The sequence below is a fragment of the Lipotes vexillifer genome, unplaced genomic scaffold (assembly GCF_000442215.2).
Source record: "Lipotes vexillifer unplaced genomic scaffold, Lipotes_vexillifer_v1.1 scaffold463, whole genome shotgun sequence".
Lineage (NCBI taxonomy): Eukaryota > Metazoa > Chordata > Mammalia > Artiodactyla > Lipotidae > Lipotes > Lipotes vexillifer.
In genome coordinates this window covers 1,664,785-1,684,725 of record NW_006779398.1, presented here as the reverse complement: position 1 = coordinate 1,684,725, position 19,941 = coordinate 1,664,785, and the positions used below count along the sequence as shown (strand labels likewise).

Below are 19,941 nucleotides of genomic sequence, written 5' to 3'. Positions count from 1 at the left end.
AGGAAGGCAAGCAACTGCGGGCTTGTGGACATTTGATGGCTGCCAGGAGTGTGCTAACCTTGTTTGGTTAATCTGGGGATATAATGCAGCCTGGCGATACCGATTGCTATGAACCTTTAAAGCAGGGTTCAGCATTAAACATAATAGGCCTCTGTACTCTGGGCGTCTTTGAAATGCTGCATTCAGACTCCTCAGAGTTAGCAGTGTGAGGCTGATATGAAGAAACCACAGAAATATCCCACACAGAGAAGGAATTACTTGTCCTAAAGTCACTACTTTAGTCTTGGCCTTAAAATGGTCTATACCTTTTGAGGTGCTAGAATGGAAATTTTGTTTATTTGCACAGGTAGCTTTGTTTTAAGGCAAGAGAAAAAGCACTTATCTTTCCTTTCAACATTATTCCATCATTTACAATCACATGCTCTTACGTTTTTGCTTCCGAGGTATAGGACGAACTGATCTGCAGTCCCACCCAGCTCTGGTTGCTTCACAGGAGGCTTCATGTACAGGCTCAGGGACGTAAAGGTCTTTAAGTCATCCATTCTGGCTTTGGGATGCACTTCGACTGCCGACTGACCATCAAACATCATGGAGACTTGGATCTGGAGTTACAAAATTATTCCATTAAAAGTACCCTGCAGAAATGGGCATAGTGCTTTCCCATGGTTCTCAGTGGGCTTCCCTCATTCCTTATGAGGTCTCTGAGCTTTACCCATGACCTCCAAGCCTTTGTTTACTTATGTCCTCAACTTGTTGGAGAAAGGATTTAAGGAAGATAATACAGTTTAAATTTAAAGTGAGATGAAAGAAAGCAGTACAAAAAGGTGACAAATTAGGTCTAAGAATGAGGATAAATATGCATTCCACAATGAACTACATATTTGGTTAAGGTGAACTAAACAGCATGAAGGGCTACTTGGTCAGTTATACAATTCACAAGGCCCATAAAATTAACAACTAATTGATCAGGAGAATAATAACTAATCTTGGGTACTAATATAGCTAGGACCTTTTCCCTAGGGTCTTCAAAAGAGGAGCATGGGGTGAGGCTGTGAGCAATATCCTTGACCATGTCTGGACAGTTGTGAGGGGTCTAGATGCCAGCTTTGAAGTGTTAGATGGGGTGGCTCTGACATTTACTAGCTATGGAACCATGAGCAAATCACTTAACCTGTAGTTTCCTCATCTGTAAAATGAGGACAATAAATTTGTTATGAGAATGAAACAAGATGATAACTATAAAGTGTTTTCCGGTGCCTGGCTTTATCATTATAATAACTGTAGTGATGAGTTCATTAAGATGTTTCTTATAATGATCCGTAGAAAGGCATCACAACAAAGCAGGATTTAGTAAATACATTTCTAAGAGGCCCAATATAATGTGCTGAACTGGTCTGATTCGAGGTGATTTTCAGAGTATTAATAAGTAGATGGACCGTGTATATTCATGTCATTTATGCAAATATTTATGAATAAGTAGATGTATTATATAACTGAATAATATTAATTTGATTAATACTGATGGTCAGTGAGTTCAAGATTATATTTCCAAGTGCCTAGAGTGCAGCTGTCTTATGTTGCCAGTTGAGTAAAGCACAATAAATCTTAATGAACAATCAAGCAGTGTATGGGATTAAAGTTCCTTTGTAAAAACTGAGAGTTTGAAAAAGATGTATATATGCATAGAAAGCATCTCCCTTTGGGGAGCTGTGTGGGCCCCAAAGGCATTGCCAAGACTCTCTTCAGAAAATGGTTTCAGGTGATTAAGGCCCCCAAATTCTACCCCATAGAAATAAAACTACCAGAAGGCATTCACAGAAACCTAGCATTGGAAATGCCATTTCTTGACAATAAATCTTTTTTGAAATGTTCTTCAAGGTATCTAAAAAAGGTGATTTGTGGGGTGGGACCAATTATCATATATCATTTAAAAGTTGGGGCCTTCCCTGGTGGCGCAGTGGTTGAGAGTCCACCTGCCGATGCAGGGGACACGGGTTCGTGCCCCGGTCCGGGAAGATCCCACATGCCGCGGAGTGGCTGGGCCCGTGAGCCATGGCCGCTGAGCCTGCGAGTCTGGAGCCTGTGCTCCGCAACGGGAGAGGCCACAACAGTGAGAGGCCCGCATACCGCAAAAAGAAAGAAAAAAAAAAAATGTTGGGTATATTTACCAATAATAATTTCCTTCATTACAAAATAGTTGATTTCCAGTTCTTAATTCTGTCAGTAATTAGGACCAACAGTCTGTTCAGGCTGACTCTCAATTGAAAAAATAAAACCACATAATTTGGTTGTAAAAAATAATGCTGCTCTATAAATTAATAAAAAACAAATTAGAAAGGGGGCCAAGAACAAGCCATGTTTTGCCACACTGAAAATTTTAATTGCTGTGTCGGGATATTTCCCATCAATGCCGGCACTAGTTATGGTGTTGTGTTGCTTCTGTATAGCATCTCAGGATGGGGTCTTTGTTGAAATTGTTCAGTTTAGCTGCTATGTGTTAAGCCTGTAGAGAGGTCAGTAAAAGCTTCATTTTATCTATGTTGCACTAGAGAATTCTTTGGAGAGGTAGATGAGCAAGATTATTCCATATAGTAACTGCACAAAGACAGCTGTTAGGATAATGAATAATAATAATAATAATAAAATTGAGTCTTTTAGTGGGGTTAGCTTTCCTTGATTCCTTTTGCTCTACAAGCTTTGTTGACTAGGTTAAATGTGTGCTTCTTAATCTTGGTTACACATTAGAATCACTGAGGAGCTTCAAAAAAATACAGGTTCTGAGCCCTTCCTCTAGAGAGCATGACTATTGCTTTGAGGTTGGGACCAGGAATTGGTTTGGTTTTCAAAGCTCCTCACGTGATTCTAATGAACGGATGGAGCTGAGAACTACCAAGTTGGATAATATAGTAGAAAGTTTCCAGCTCTGGAAGCTGCCCAAGGAGCCTGAGCTCAGCCTCACGCTATCATCATCACCCCAGTGACTGATGACGACTGCTTTCACTGGTTACCTTGCTGGCAACGCTTCTGGTCTGAGCAATGAGCTCTCGGATCCTCTGGATACTGGCAGAAACGTTGCTTGCAGGCCGCTTCTGCTCTACCATGCGAAGCTGATCCAGGAGCTGAGGGACAACCTCTGTCAGATTTCCAACTGCAGTTAATAAAAATTAATCACTTGAGTAGATACCTCAGTATTAAGTCTACTTCAGGAATGAGATGAAGAGACAACAAATACATGGTTACTTCTGGTAGAACTATAAGAAATTATTTTTAATTCTGAAAAATTAGTAGCTAAGCCCAAAGCATAATAAGTTCCTATCTTGTGACATTTATAATACATATTGAACTATAAATTGTATGCAGAGCAAGCTGACATATAATGTACACTTCTAAAGGGCAGGGCCTATGACAAATATGCAGATGTTCATTTCACTATATAGCACAAGTTCTGCTTGCATTTCTAATATAACTGATATAACAGGTCAAAAGGAATGCTAGGCAAAAGGAGGTGGCATTTTGTTTTCCAAAATGCCTGTTCACATATCAGAGTGCCACTGCAGTGGTCCAAGCAGAGGCAGAGCTAGATGGAAGAAACAAGGGAGCATCCAGAAAAGTGGCAGTTGTCCCAAGGTGAGGGGCAGCCATGGTTTATGGTCCCAGACAAAGGTGATGGTAGGAGATCTTACTGACTTTTTAGATTACGTTTTGTTGTGTGGGTAGGGGGGATGTATAACACACACAGAGAAAAGAGCACAAATCATAAGGATACAGCTTGATGAAAGAACCCCAGATACAGAGAATGCCGTAACTTTCTTCAAAGTTTCATGGACTAGAGCACTGGCTCTCCATATGTGGTCCCCAGACCAGCAACATGGAGGTGGGGCTCAGGTGATTCCGATGCACACTAGTGTTTGAGAACCACTGGACTTGAAAACAAATATCTTTGGGCAAACTCCTATCTAAGGGTAGGGCATGGTCACTGAGCATTAGCAGCTGAACAAAAGCAAGCCTCTTCCTGGAGCCAAACTAAACTCAGACTCAGGAGAATATGTCAGTGAGGACCTAGGAAACTTCTCTTTTCTGTACTTAGGAAACAAGGTGCTTCTCCAGCAAAAGGAATGAAATCAGGTAAATAATAGCTACTATCATTTAGTGTATTTGTTAATACAGTGGTAAATATTTGTTATTTGGATCACTGACCACAATAGATATGCTATAAAATGGCTATTGTTATAGTATAATAGTCTTCAACATCAGAGGCAATAAAGTATGTTTAAAGCATTACATTAAATGCTGATTATGAAAATGTGTACAAGACAGGGTTTCTCTACCCTCAGTTCTCTCAGAGAAAGGGAGCCACTTTAGAATCTTTATGAAGTCTCATATTATGGTATGCTTTTTCATTTACTTTGTTTTGAACCACAAAATGCTACTTGAGGAAAGCACACAATCAGTGTTAGTTCTAGATGGTTACTGGAATCACTGATGGGACTGAACGAGGAAAAAAAAATTTTAACACCAATTTAGTAAATATTCCTGAGGCAATATCTTTACAAATGTAAATATTGGATATCATGTAGACAAATTTTTTAAAGATTAAGTTTCAGGGCTTCCCTGGTGGCGCAGTGGTTGGGAGTCTGCCTGCTGATGCAGGGGACATGGGTTCGTGCCCCAGTCCGGGAAGATCCCACATGCCGCGGAGCGGCTAGGTCCGTGAGCCATGGCCGCTGAGCCTGCGCGTCCGGAGCCTGTGCTCCGCAACGGGAGAGGCCACAACAGTGAGAGGCCCGCGTACCACAAAAAAAAAAAAAAAAAAGTTTTAGTTTCAAAAGAAATTGAGTGGTTACATGAAGGGCTCATGAATATATACTTAAAAGATGAGTATAAAAGAGCTATCTTCCTGTTACAGGAATGGATATTGTGCCCTGGGATAAAATTTCTAGTGATGGACAAATCCATACGTGGATTTAAAAAGTTGGTTCTTAATCCAGATGGAAGTGAAGGGAATATGGTCTGCAAAACCATTCTGGAGAACTGGAAGTTCTAATCATGACAAAGACGTTGATATTTAGGAGGTACGAAAAGATGGAATAAAAATATGAGACTGGAAAAAAATTCTCAAGTAATATGTGATTTTAATATCTATGTATAACTAAATTAATTAGATAGATAACAACATATTTCATCTTCATTACTATATATTTATATTCAAGTTGGCCAACAGACTTTACTTCTTAATGGGAAGCTGAAGTTATATTTGGCCATATTCAGTACTTTGTTGGTCATAACCTGCTTTATTCAGGTAAGGAAAAAGCAATGATGTTTAGTGACAGCAGTGCTGTTTAGTAAATTTTTTTCCTAAAAGCAAACCAATATTTTGTTAACATATTTATTCTAACAGGTGATTGCCCTTCTTCCCCAAAGAATCAATCTTACATTGATAAAAACAAGTGTTACCATTATTTCACGTAGAAAAAAATTGACTCAACCAGTCTGTCTGGTGTTTATTTATGGGAAATACATATATTTCCTATGTCCACACACATACATATATACTGATAGATGAACTGAGCAAAAGTTTTTAATCCTTTTCTAAGCTAACTTCTATAATATTCCAATCTAAAACTTGAATGAAAAAAATTGCTTCTTAACAAAAGATGTGTAGGGTTTAATGGCCAATTCCTCAACTGGATGCAAATTGTGAAGTTACTAAGTGATACCTGCATCTCTGGCAGAGTCCACTGCAGTGTTGTAAGCAGATGAGTCAAAATGCTGAAGATTCTGTGACCAGTTGGTTAGACTGTTAGCCATTGGGGTGGCCGCCTGCTGGACTTCCATTGTGGTCTTGTTAGCTTCCGCGGTGATCAGCTTGGACTGAGCCAGGCGCTGCTGAGCGTCACCTTCACACAGAGCGCAAGGACATTTACTTTGCAAAGAAGTAGGACATTTGATGGGGTCATGAATATCCATTTCATCACTGGGATGAAAGAGACCTCAAATTCAGGCTTTTCAGCCAAACAGAGATCTTTAAATAAATGTTAATTATGGTGTTAAGTCAGGTACACTACAATATTGTAAATAGTATTAACAAGTGAGCTTGAAAGACTCTAAAGTCTCATTAAAATCATTTAAAACATTTCCAAATTAAAGGGAAATTTAAAAAAAAAAAAGTAGTATTTCTTCAGGTTAGAGACCTGGTGAGGAAGCTATAGAAAATGCATAATGAGATACTAACTCATAAAATGTCTATGTCTGAAATTCATTATAAATAATCACTTTCTTCTTTGTGGGACACCTTCTGCCATAAAAATGATGCTCTAGTACAGAAGTAAATTGATAAGGAAAGGTATTTTTGAATAAGAAAAGCAAGTTTCAAAAGAGATCTATAGTGAAATTTTTTTAAGTTATATATTTAAAATAAAACCAATATTAAGTTTACAACAAAACGGTTTTTTCCTGGGTAATGAGATTATAAAATATTTCTCTTCTTTCTCTTTTCTTATTTATATTTTCTAATTTTTCTATAATGGTCATGTATTATTTCTGTAATAAAAACAATTAAAAATCACTCAGATGAGATTGTAGCTTTAATTATTTTTAACTGGAGAAACATTTAACTTAACCCCACATGCTCTGAACTCTGATGGATGTAGCTTTGAATCCTGGGTCTGCTTCTTTTTGTTGCTGTGCCTTTTGGAGCAAGTTCCCCAACCTTGACAAGCTTCAGGGTTCACATCAGCCTAAAGGCAACAGCAATACTTTCTCACGTGAGATAATGTTTGTAAAACACAGCCCAGTGCTTAGCATGTGGTAGCTCTGATGATGCTGATGACACCCCTCTGGCCAGGGCTTTGGCATCCTGTAGTTCTGTAGCTGAATTTGCTCTGTGTAGTGAAACACCACATCCAGCAGCAATGTGTTAACTTTCACTATGCCGGGAAAGGCACGTATGCGCCCAATCACATCTTTCTAAGATAGCACTGTAGTTCCAGATTAGGCAGCATGAGTGCTCTTGTTTTTCTCTCTGGCTCAGTGGTCTCCCTGCTTGCACTATAAGAACGACATGGCATGTAACAGACAGCAGCTGTTTACTGCTGGGGCCAGAGAAACCCAATAACCAAATCAGGGCATATTTGTTAATGAAAAAGGATGTTCATAGGAAAGTAGGTTACCAAATAGTATAAACATCATGATCTCATTGACATGCATGCGTGCACACACACACATACACACAAGATTGGAGGAAAATGCTCTCAAATTTAATTGTCACCCCTAGGTGATGTGACTACAGCTTTTATTATTTTCCAGGACTTTTGTGTGTATGTGTGTGAGTGAGATAAACATAGTTTCTTTTGCCATCAGAAAGCAATATTTATTTATAAACAGATTAATAAGCAAAGAATCACCTACTCTTTCCTCAAAGGTTTACCTTAATACTAGTGAACAAACAGATGAGGCTTAAGTTCTCCCTGAGATCCTCACCTCTCTCTGTGGCTTGTAGTCTCTTAATGGCATCATTTAATCTGGTTTTGAGGGCACTCTTCCTTGCTAGGGCTCCACCCACGCGCCTACTGGTGTCAGCCACTGCCTTGTCATTGCCTGTGGAGAAGAAGCCAAAAAAAGTACAAGTAGGGCAAAGATGCCAGGAAAGAAATCTCCATTGCAACAAGGAAAATTCTGGTTTGTACCACTAAGTCATCTGCAATATTCTGAATATGATATAACATAGAACACCAATTCTGGAAAGCGGCATTTCAACTCAGAGGTAAAGGATTGCAAAAAACATGTAACACTGCTTGGGAGTGATTTAGGATGTCATAAAGTAACTCATACGGATGTACAGATAATGGCTAACTTTTTTGATTGAAAAATATAGCACTGCTGTGACTAACAACCACGAGCAGCATGATTGATAAAGAGCTGAAAAGACCTATCTATACTTATGGTGATAACTGGTTAGATAAAAATAATTATTTTTTCTTGATTGTTTCAATAAATTTTAATTGATACACAACACACATCTAGAAAAGGGTACACAATTATAAGTGTACAGCTTGATGAGTTTTCACAAACTGAACACAAAATATAACCAGCGCCCAGGTCAAGAAAAGCATTTTTAAAAGCATTATTAGCCCGTTATGGTTTCCTAGGACCTCCATGATTACCCAAAGGTGACCACTATTCTGAATCCTATCTCTGTCCGTTAGTTGTGTCTATTTTTAAGTTTTATTCAAAAGAAATGATAGAGTATTGTAATTTTTTATATCTTTTTGTATCTCTGTCTTAATTTTTGTATAGTTGTAGTCTTGATATTGGGTAGTTTAAGTCTTCCAGTTTTTTTTTTTTTTAATTCAGGACTGTGCTGGCTATTCTTGCCTACCCCCATCCACCCCCATTTCCAAAGAAATTCTAAAAGCATCCTGTATATGTATATACAGTTCTGGTACTTTAATTGAGATTATATTGAATCTACAGATAAATTTTGGCAGAAACTGTTATTTTTACAAATTCAAGTCTTCCACTTAATGAACACAGTTTTTATTTATTCTTCCCTAGATCTAAATTCTCATTTTGATCTCCATTTATTTAGATCATCTTTAAATTTCTTCAGTAGCGTATTATAGTTTTATGTGTAAAGATCTTAGCATCTTGCGTCAGATTTATTCCTAGGTAATTTATGTTATTGCAAATGGTGTTATTTTAAAAACAGTTAATTTCTAATTGTTTTACATAGAATTAAACTGGATATTTACACATTGAATTGATAATGTGGGGAATCCTTGTTTTATTTCCAATCTTAATGGAAAAGCTTTCAATATTTCAGTATGAATATTGGTTTGTTGAATATTATTTTATTATTCTTTATTAGATTATGGAAGTTTCCTTCTATTCCTAGTTTGCTATGAGTTTTTTTAAAACATGAGTGGGTAGCGAGTTTTGTTAAATGATCTTCCTGCGTGTAGTGAGATAAGCATATGAATGTTCTCCTATGTTCTGTAAATGTGGTGAATTGCTACTGATGTTTTAAGTGTTAAAATATCATTGAAATCCTGGAATAAACCTAACTTGGTCATGTATTACCATTTCTACGTATGCTAGATTTGATTGGCTAATATCCTGATTAGGAGTTTCACATCTCTGTTTAAGAGAGAATGTGGCTTATATTTTTCCTTGTTTATAACGTCCTTAGGTTTTGATATCTAAGTTTTGCTGGCTTCATAGAAAAAAGAGAGTATTTCCTCCTTTTCTATTTTCTGGAAGAATTTATGTACTAATGGTGTTATTTCTTCTTTAAGTGTTTTGGAGAATTCACTGGTGGAGCCATCTGAGCCTTGAGATTTCTTTGTGGGAGGGCTTAATTACTGATTAGATTTATTATACACATGTATGTACATACAGTTCTATCAGATTTTCTATTCATTCTTGCATCAGTTTTGATAATTAGTCTTTTTCTTAAAAAATTATTCTTGAAAATGTACTTGTAGCATAGACCCTAACTGGGGCTACCTTGGCACAAATCTAAACAAGTCATGATGTAATATCTTGTCACCTGAACTGAAGGATCAACTTTCCCAAGAATTCTTGTTTCATGCTTTGTTTACTTCCAAAGCATCAGGAAATGTATGTTTCTTGACAAACAAACAAAAAAATTTCTTTACTTCCCTTTCTTTTCTTTCTCTCCAATGGGCTTGCAAATATATACTCTCCCATGGTGTACTGTCTCTTTTCAATTATACAGTCTTGGTGTGCTTGGTTTATTGTTCAGTTATCTTTTTCCCATACATGTACATAATGGGTATATATGGGTAATGCTTAGTTGATTCTGTCAATGTACTTGTACCAAGTACAATGTAACCAATGTACAAGCATTTCTTTCTTGTTTCCTCTGGGTAGTGCCAATAATTTCCCAGAATTCAAGGAGGGTCTTAAACATACTTTGTTGTTGTTTTGCACCCTCTCTCCCTCTTTTAGTTTCAATTTTTGAATATTGTGATACAAGCAATCTATTCAGCTCTTCCTTTTGGGTCTTGTTACTGCAAAACACACTGGCTGATATACTGAGAAAGAATATATTTAACTGTATTTGGAGTTTTGATAAAATAGAAGAAAGAAAGTCTATTTGGGGCTGGATGTTTATAAGAAGAAATGCTTCATAAAAAGTCTGTCCTGGGCTTCCCTAGTGGCGCAGTGGTTGAGAGTCCACCTGCCGATGCAGGGGACACGGGTTCGTGCCCCGGTCCGGGAAGATCCCACATGCTGCAGAGCGGCTGGGCCCGTGAGCCATGGCCGCTGAGCCTGCGCGTCCGGAGCCTGTGCTCCGCAACGGGAGAGGCCACAACAGTGAGAGGCCCGTGTACCACAAAACAAAACAAAACAAAAAAAACAAAAACAAAAGTCTGTCCTATTTGGAACCCACTGTCTTACATAGACATTTTTCATTTTACAAATTAATTCAGTAGAAGATTTTAAAAGACAGCAGCTTCCTGAGTTTATTACAGATGGCTATTTGATATAGACAATGAAAAAAAGGAAATTTGCTAAATAAAGATTACTGATCATTGAAATTCATTTGGAAATGAATTAACAGTAATCTGAAATTACAGTGTAACTCAATAGATGAAATATGGTTCAATCTGAAAATCTGAATTTATATTACAAACATGCATATTTTCTAAAGGGAGCAAGTTCTGATCCACACAGTCCTAACTCCCCATCAGTGTCCCTTTGGCAAATAAACATATGAAGGGATTTAACCAAACAAGATCATGAAATAGGTGACCAGATCTGAAAAATATTCAAAGAGACCAAAGCAGAGAGATTTATCTACACATAAAATATGGAACTTTGAAGAGACAGCATTATCAGAATAGAAAAACTGCTTTCATGAGGTTCAACAAATCAGTAATGACAGGATTGAGAAAATACTTTGCAAATTATCAAGGAGAATAAAATATTTAAGTCACTGCATTGTGAAGACCCACATACTCTGGTCTTCACAAACAAAAGCAATACATACATATGACAACATTTATCCAAAAATATTTTGATATAAGTATTCTAATGCTTTACTGCTAACATTCTAATTCTTTTCTAAAGAGCATGTTTAAGACTAAACTTGTATAATGAATTAATTAGAATGAAGAAACAGCATTTTTATTGTCTGTTTACCCAGATAATAGCTGCTTTTTGGTAATTAAATAGTTAAATAGTCTGCATATGAAAAACAAATGCATTTATTTTCTCTATATAATGGCTCTACATTTAAAAAAGAGAGAAAATGTACAGTTAGACTTCAGGTTAATTGCTTTGATAAAATCACATGAAATTTTCAGTTTCAAACTTGGTCTTTGTTTTTAGGCGGTAGAAGTTAGCTAGATAATGAATTTCCAACCTCATTAGTCAATGCTCGAATATCCTTAGGAATGAGCTCATTACCTCAGAGATGAGAAAGGTTTAGTAAAATTCTTAGTTTGATTGTTTTCAAGAGTAACTCATAAGATTCCAAACTAACTGAAATGATTTCACTTTTATTTTTTCCTCCCTCTCCCACTCTGGGATGTGCTTGATTTAGCAGGTGCAGACACCAGCCTTTGGAAGTGCTTTTTTCCATATGCTCATTAGGCTTGTCCTAAATACAGCAAACTTGTATAAACAAACTACAAGAAAGTGCAAAAAACCAGATGGCTTTGTGGTACTCTGTCCTCCTGACTCTCACAGTGCTGACCCATCCCTTCATGGTAAAATTTTAAAGGGCCTTCTGAATTGTTCAAGGAAGGTTACATTATGTGCAATATAATTTTAGTGTTAAAGTGTATTTTATGGTACTATCTCCTTGAAAATTGGCATTCATAGTAGGTTTCTATTAGCCTTTTTGATTAGCAAGAATATCCACTATATATTGGATAGCTATATGTTTCCATGTAATTTTACTACATGGAATTTTTTTAAACCACAATTTATTTGAAAATATCTAATACTTGCTTTTTTATTATTCAGATGAAATATAATTTATTCTTTAATCCTAGCATTTTGAAACCTCTGTTTATATGCAGAAACACTGTGTGAAAGGAGGGAAGCAGCTATAAATCAGAAGGAAGACAGGAAAGAGAAGATATTTACTAGAATTTGCCCTTGCTTGCAGCTCTCTGGCTTGACTGAGGAGGTTCTCACTCTCATCTTTATGGTAAATGATTTGCGTATCAATCCCACTCACAGCCTACAAGGAAATTGGATGGAGAGAGTAAGAATGACAGCAGAAGAAATCAACTTTTCATCATTCTAGGATTTACATGATACAGTTTATCTGCTAAACAGCAAGCAAAATACATACAGCTTCATTTTCATAGCTCAAAATCAAGGTCAAATGTGAACATGAGAAAATAATATCCTTGACATTTTCAAGATAAATGGTTTTTGAGGAAAATTCAGTGAACTTGGAATAGTGCTTGGCCAAGGGCCCACTAAAGTGCTTGTCATGAAAAAGCTGTTGAATAAACGATTTTTGAGTTGAGGAAATCTGAATGTATGCATAAAGTATCTTTTCTATCATCAGGAACTAGTCTTAAATATTTTTTATTCAGGGACTTTGGTTTAAAAAAGCTGTCAAAGAAATTGGCATTTGCTGATTGGAGTATGACACATCTTGAAGAACTTGCATTACTGAAAACATTCATAACATAAATAAAATGGTCTTTTCTTAGTTCTCCTGCCCTTTCTGCCATTTGTATTACATTGGAAGCTCAACAGATGACATTAGGAAACAGAAAAGTCATAAGCCAGGAAAAGGCAACATACAAATGAATGTTAAAGTAAGGGAATACTCACATCATAAATTCGATCAGTGATGTTCAAAGCCTGTTCTGCCTTTTCGTTGGCTTCACTAACATAATTGGCAATATTTTCATAGACATTTGAAGCGTCCAAAGCCTTCTGTACCAGCCCATTCACATCTGAACTGTGTAAATTCCTGTTAATAAACAAACGCGGCATTATTCCTCCTTCTGACCTCCTTGGGAAACAGGGCCATTTTTAGGGCCTGGTTGGAGTACTTCTGGGACCAAAGGTACTTCCTTCCTGTTATTTAAAGTACCTGGCTGGGCAAGGTTTTCCCGAGCTGCCTTTCCTAAGGGCACATTTTCTTTACATTCCTTTACTTTTGGTTCCCTCAAGGCTTCACCTTGTTTTGGCTCCTTGGCAACTGCCTGCCTGCCAGTAGCCTCAGGGAAAGGAAATGCTGATTTAAAAACAGCGGCTGCACCTCTTTACTCAAGAGTTTGTTTACGTGGTGAAGTCAGGCAGAAGAATGAACCCACAATCATCCCCACCTCCTGCTTACCCGAATCAGCACTGTTATTCCCTCCCTGGCAAAGAAACTAAGGCCCTTGGAGAGGGTGCCTAACCTCAGCTGGTGTTAAATATTAGTTGCTTTCACTCTATTCAATCTTTTTTCCTTCTTTTATATAACAGATCACATTTTTCTTTAAGAAAGGTTATAACACAAATTGAGCATCATGTACAGATACTGGGCTAGCCCGGTTCCATATAATATGTGTCTAAATCTTACCACACCCATGAAGTTGACATTGTTATTCCTTTTTTCCATAAAAGTTGCTGAGGCTCTGAGGAAGGGTGCATAGCTTGCCCAGGGCAAACATGGTTAAGGTCTCACTCCTGAGGCCCAGCTGCCCCTGCTTAAGTGCACAGCCTCATCTCGCAACCACCCCTGCCCTGACACCATGTTCTCTACCTTTGTCCCTTCTGGCCCCTGTAAGGTTCCTCTAACATTTACTGATATCCTCACATAGAGGTTGATAACAGTATGTGCCTCAGAGGATTCATATGAGGTCTAACAGAGATAAAATATGTGTAATGCTTGGTTCCATGCCTGGCATCCAGTAAATCTCAGGATTTATTATACCTAAACCATTTCCTAAATGGAAACTTCAAACTGTAAGTGTATCCACACAATAATTCATATTATTGACAAACACTTCTTCCTCTATAATACAAACTCCATCCCCCTCTTCTGCAGCTCATCCTAAATCCTTTGTCTTAATTTTATTCAGTCTTAAATCCACCAGTTCCATACTTATTTCCCAATTCCAGAAATTTATGACTAGTATCACTTTATTCATCAGTAACTTCTCAGAAGATTCTCTGTGATGCAGTACATGACACTGCAGATCCTACAGTGGCTCCTCTCGTCACACCACCCTGACCTACTGAGCTCAGCCAATTGTTTCTCAGCCTCCTCCAACCAGTTTCAGTCCCTGTACACTGGCTTAGGCTCAGAGGAACTTCCTCTTTATTTCCTTGGCAACTTTCTTCTTTTTTGTCCGAGTTCATCATCATTCTGGCTCCTCTGCAGTAGGGCTGACAACAATTTAGGGGCCCACAAATATGCTTTCATGCTAACTTTTTTAAAATCAGAAGAAAAAAATGAGGATAACAATAATGATTACATTAGCCTTTATGCCAATGTAGTAATGACATATAATTAAAACATTTTTTTTATGGCCCATGAAGGTCATAACGCAGCCCTGCTCTGCAGAGGAAATTCTGATCCAAATGCCTGCTACTTAAATCTCCCCACAACCCCCTGTTCTCAGAAATGGAACAGAGAGTTAAACCTGAGGAAGTTTTAAAAGAAAGGTATAAAAGGTATAAAATGTTACCAATATTTATTAATATTTAAAAATTTTGCTGGCTAGAGTGGTGAGCAGATATATCAAAGAGCTTGAAACAAAAAGCCTTTATTACTTTGTTTTCATTACTAGGCACAAAACAGGTACTACATCAATATACAAAATAAAGATGTGCTTTTGAAATGGAAGCTTCTTGATGAATTATGTTTATCTCTGTTTGAGGCAAAACATGCAAACCACTGGGTACACCAGATAGATGCTGAAGAATATTCACATTTCGAAGGGAAGATGTCCATAAATTTGGATGTTTTCCTGAATATATGTAGTCAGAAATATGCTAAACATAAAAAAGGGACTTCAGGGTGATTGATATTTCTGATTATGTTTCATGTAAAGCATGGGGTAACTTCCTTAGAAGTTCTAGCTAGAACACTGTTTGCTGCAGGGTTGAGAAGGTCTGTGTTGGGATCCCATTCAATGGGATGTAGTTACTAAATGACAAAAGAACAACGAAGAGAGCCACAGAATTAATCTCAAAAATAATAATCTACCAATACAGTTGTTACCAAAACTAGTATTTTCTCCAAGTTCCATTTTATTGGCTTGATCAGAAGTACATTCCCTGGGAGCATGACACTGAGCTGGATACAACACCATCTCACACATCAAGGTTTTACCCATGATCTCTCCATCCCCACTCCCACCCCTGCCCTTGGCAATCAGGAAAGAAAGGTGATTTAAGTTTTGAACAGAAGTGAATACTGGGTCTTATTTTATTCATGACCTTCACGATCCTTGTTTCTAATTGCCAGACTTGCAATCTTTCTCTATAATGATCTCATTATTTACCTGTTTTTTCAGGGTCATGAATTCAATGCCAATCTTTTAGTACATTTCAATTAACATTAAATGAGTGCTTAGGACTCTCTTCTAGATACTGCAAGGAAAATTATCAATTGAGTTTTCTCTTAACAGGTGCTGAAATCAAATAGTTCCTGCTGGGCACTGTGGAATGGCTGGAGTATCTGCCACAAGTCCCACGTATTGCCAACTTCCAACCAGCTTTACTTAAGACACTTGGGTGTGGAAAGCTAATGCTGTCTCTGAAATAAATAGGTGATGATGGCAGAATTAGACCTTGCAGAAGGATCTAATTTACTTGGTACTATTTTGGGCAGCAGTTATATCCCTATAACTAAAATGTGTTAGGTTATCTTATCAATAATGTGGAACAGAACTACCCCTCCCACAACACAGATCTCTAATCTGACAGATTTTTTAAAATCGAAAAACTGTCTCCCCAAAGCAACTGCAACAAACAATAATTGGCTCTCAGACTGGCCAACCAACCAACAGAAAAACAAATAAGCAAACCCAACTCTAAAACCAAACTGCTAACACTGTATCCCAGCAACCTTGTCATGTGAAATTGAATAAAAATAAGTTACTCAGCCTATTAAGATGTTTGCATTTCTAAAACCAGGATATTACCTGCTCAATTCATCAGCCTCTTGTTGAAGGTTCTGTGCATGGTCAACAGCCTCCTGAACTAAATCATGACTGAGGTTGCTTAGGTTGGATAGCTTTCTTTGTAGTTCATTTTTGGCTCCATCTATTTCAGCATAAATCCCTGATGCATTCTAAAAATATTTAAAAAAGAATTGAATTTAGAGGGACTTAAAATATTTTTCCCAGGGAGCACCAAAGATAATCTCTATTCCTCCTTACTATGAAGTTCAGTAAGTTTCAGGACAGATCTACAGGAGTCTAAAAGGTTATACATAGATATTTATCTACTTGCATCTTCAACTCCTTCTCTACTGATTGCTTCCCTACAATTCAGACATGCTCTGCCATCTCTCATCCGAAAAGAAAACTAAACAGAAACCCTCCATTGTCCACACTTCTCCCTAATGTTATTACCCTACTTTTTTATCCCTTTCATAGCAAAATAGACCCCCCCCCACACACACAAAAAAGTGTTTCTGCATGCTATCTCTATCTCATCACCTTTAAATTCACGCTTTTGATCTATTCCAGTCTGGATTTTACCTCAATACTCCACCAACACAGAAATTCACTTAATGATTTCTGAGTTACTAAACCTAATGGGTATCATTCAGTTCTCATCTTATCTGACCTCTCAGCTGTATTTCTTTTGCTGACTACTCTCCCTGACACTCACCTTGTAACATGACCTCTCTTAATTTTCAATTCAACAGTAGACCTATGATCTTAGCTAAAGACCGTGCACAGGATGTTGCTGCAAACCTATGACTTCCAGCCTTGGCTGGGCCCTCAACGCTGAAAAGAATTCGCTCTCCCGGTCACTCACATAGTGACTCTAAACACTGTCACCATTCCAAAGCCAATAATAATTCCTTCCCCCACCCCTTTCCAATTCTCATCAGGTCACTTTATTTTCTTTTTTATTTAGAAGACATAAGCTAACTGTTAGTGGGAACACTTTTTTCCAGCTCCCAATGTGATGTTCCTTCCCTATGAAGGCAGCTCAACTAGTGGAACTACAGGTCTTTCCACCTTTTCCGTATTCTGCCCTGAGAGGAGGAGTGGTTTATTTGCTTGGTCAATTTAGGGGATAACTATACAGAGCCTGCTCAACTCCACCCTTCTGCTCTTGGGAGCAAGCAGCTAGCAGAAAGCTGAGTTTCCCTGTGCTCCTGCACACAGCAAAAGCTGTCCTGGGGAGAAGCCCCTCCCCGCCCCAGGAACCCTGCGGTGTTGCCGGTCTCCTTGGGCAGACCTGCCTAATTCTGGGATTGAGTATCAGCAATCCCACTTGGCTAAGAGATCTCTTAAGAAGCCACACCCTCAGTTTAGCTGGAATAAAGGTGATATTCTTGGTCGTAATATTTACTGTTTATTTTTCAACTTGTTTAGAACTTGGGTGCTGAAAGGGGTACCATTTTTTGATAGCCCCTAAGAGCCTCCAACACCGACAACCAGGAGTTTCCCCAACTCTTTGCTACCACCCCCCAGCTCCCTCCCCAGCCAACCCTATACACTTACTTATAGCTACAGCTTCCTCCTATTTTGAGATGAAAAGTGTTCCTTTTCTGTACAAGGCATGCTCCCCTATTTTCTCAGTGCCCCTGTTTTCTGTTTTCTTGCTCCCTAGCTATTGGCTCTTCTCAGATATAAATATGCTTAAGTTCCTACTAAAAAACAAACAAACAAACAATTACTTGACTCTAGCTTCCCCTGCAGCAGCTTCTCTTGTGTTGATGAAGTGCTCACCACAGAAATGGTTCTTGCCCCAAGGTTCCCAATGTCAGACCCCATACTGCCAGGTCCGTTGGACACTTTCCTGTATTTACCAGATCTGTCTCTGGTTTGTGACAGTGTTGGTCACAGTCTCTGCCTTAAAACCCTCTTTTTCCCCAGTTTCTGTGATGCTGCTCTCTCCCAGTCTCCTATTTCTCTGGCCAGGCAGAAGACTTTCAAAGCTGGTGTTCCTAGGGGCTAGACTCAGCCCTTTCCTGTCTGAGCGATCTAACTCCTTTCTCTGAACCCAGCCTTTTAGTCTTCTGATCCATTCTCCACCACCTTGCAGGAATGGTGAACTTTCTATTAAGCAAATCTGATCATATTATTTCCCTTCTCAAAACCAGCCACTTGCTTTGCATGAACAAATCCAATTCCTAAGCGAGGCTTCAGCAACTGACTCCTCCTCTTACTAATTTCATCATTTCTTACCACTTCCCACCCAACTGCATCCCATGGTCCAAACTTGACTGACTATTGTTTTCATGCTCCGTAATTTTTTCTGGCACCTGTGCCTTTTCACATATTTTCTCTGTCTGGAGTAACTTCTCTTTGTTTTCTGTCTGATCCACCTGGAAAAGTTATACTCATCCTTCCAAATTCAGCTCAGATACCACTTCCTTTATGAAGCCATCTCTAACCTCTCTAGGGTGAGATGTGTTGCCACATATTTCAATTATCCACGTGCCACACGACTGTTATGATTTCACATTATTATTCCACCCACCAGATTATATAATCTTAGAAGGCAGGGACTATGTTTAATTTATTTTTATACTCCCAGAATGTAGCATAGTTCCTAGCACATAGGGTTTATGTTATGACTACAGTATTAAGGGTGTAGTCCATTTGGTTGGTCATCTGGGGAACAATACTTTGAAAAAAATGTTTTTAGTTGTATAAGCAGAAAAAATACCATGGATATTCTCCCTTTACTCATTAATTTGCTCAACAAATATTCATTGTGTACCCACTATGTGCCAGGTACTCTTTCAGGATATAGAACACATAGCTATGAACACAGTCTCTACTCTCAAGGAATTTACAATCTAGTGGGAATATACAGTAATAAATAAAACAAGTGGCTAAATAAGTGAACGAGCTAATTTCAGGGAATAAAAAATATTTTGAATAAAAGATAACAGGTACGATGGGTTAGAGAGTGACTGAGGGCAAGAGAGCTACTTGGACTGAATGTTCAAAAGGACACTAGCCATTTGAAGATCTGGGGATATCAGGTGCAAAAGTCCTGAGGCAAGAAAAAGTATGGTGTGTTTGCAAAACAGGGAAGAGTTGGAGTGTATGAACAGGAGTGGGCTGAAGTGTAGTGAGGAGGGAGAGAGTGGGTATGAGGTTAGAGAGGTGGGCCAGAGTAAGGTCACTTAGGGCCTCATGGGCCATGTAGCATGAGTTTGTTTCTTACTTTAAGTATCACCGGAGGTTTTGTGTGGGATAAATAATGTTATCTGATTATGTTTTTAAAGGATTGTTCTGCTGCTGCATACAGAATGGATCTTGATGGGCAGGTGTGGAGGCAGATGAATCAGTAGGAGGCTCTTTCAGAAGTCCATACTGGAGATGAGGAGACTTGGACTCATACTCAAGAGTAGCAGCAGAGAAGAGGGTAGTGGTCAGAAATCAGGATTCGGTTTGGAGGTAGGGCCAACAGGTCTTGTTGAAATGGGAGTGAGGGGAAAGGAGAAATCAAGAAGGACTCCAGAATTTTGATTTGAGCAATTGGATTGTGCTAGTTACTGAGCTAGGTGAAACTAGGGAAGAGGGTGTTATTCAGAATATGTTAAGTTTGATATGCCTATTACACATCTAAGTGGTAGATGAAATTGTGATTTAGCTACATACCACACTGAGTTCTTACTTGAAAACGTCAAGTATGCATTTGGATATAGAAGCTTGGAACTCAGTGGAGGTCTCAGAGCTAGAGGTACACATTGTGGAATCATGCACCTAATTGTTCTTTAAAGTCATGGGATTCATTGCGATCAACTAGGGAAAG

At 38.3% G+C, this 19,941-nt stretch overlaps 1 protein-coding gene across 2 annotated transcripts in view; it reads right to left on the bottom strand.

The window, feature by feature from the left end:
- Window positions 1-19,941, bottom strand: part of LAMA4 (laminin subunit alpha 4) — a 152,367-nt gene that overhangs the window by 35,555 nt on the left and 96,871 nt on the right. For both annotated transcript variants that reach the window (XM_007452592.1, XM_007452593.1), the window contains 7 exons: window positions 16,134-16,282; window positions 12,823-12,964; window positions 12,118-12,214; window positions 7,480-7,596; window positions 5,718-5,897; window positions 3,009-3,148; window positions 429-602 (listed from right to left, as the gene is read on the bottom strand). In XM_007452592.1, coding sequence (XP_007452654.1) covers window positions 429-602; window positions 3,009-3,148; window positions 5,718-5,897; window positions 7,480-7,596; window positions 12,118-12,214; window positions 12,823-12,964; window positions 16,134-16,282 — 999 coding nt within the window. The remainder of the gene's footprint in view (window positions 1-428; window positions 603-3,008; window positions 3,149-5,717; window positions 5,898-7,479; window positions 7,597-12,117; window positions 12,215-12,822; window positions 12,965-16,133; window positions 16,283-19,941) is intronic.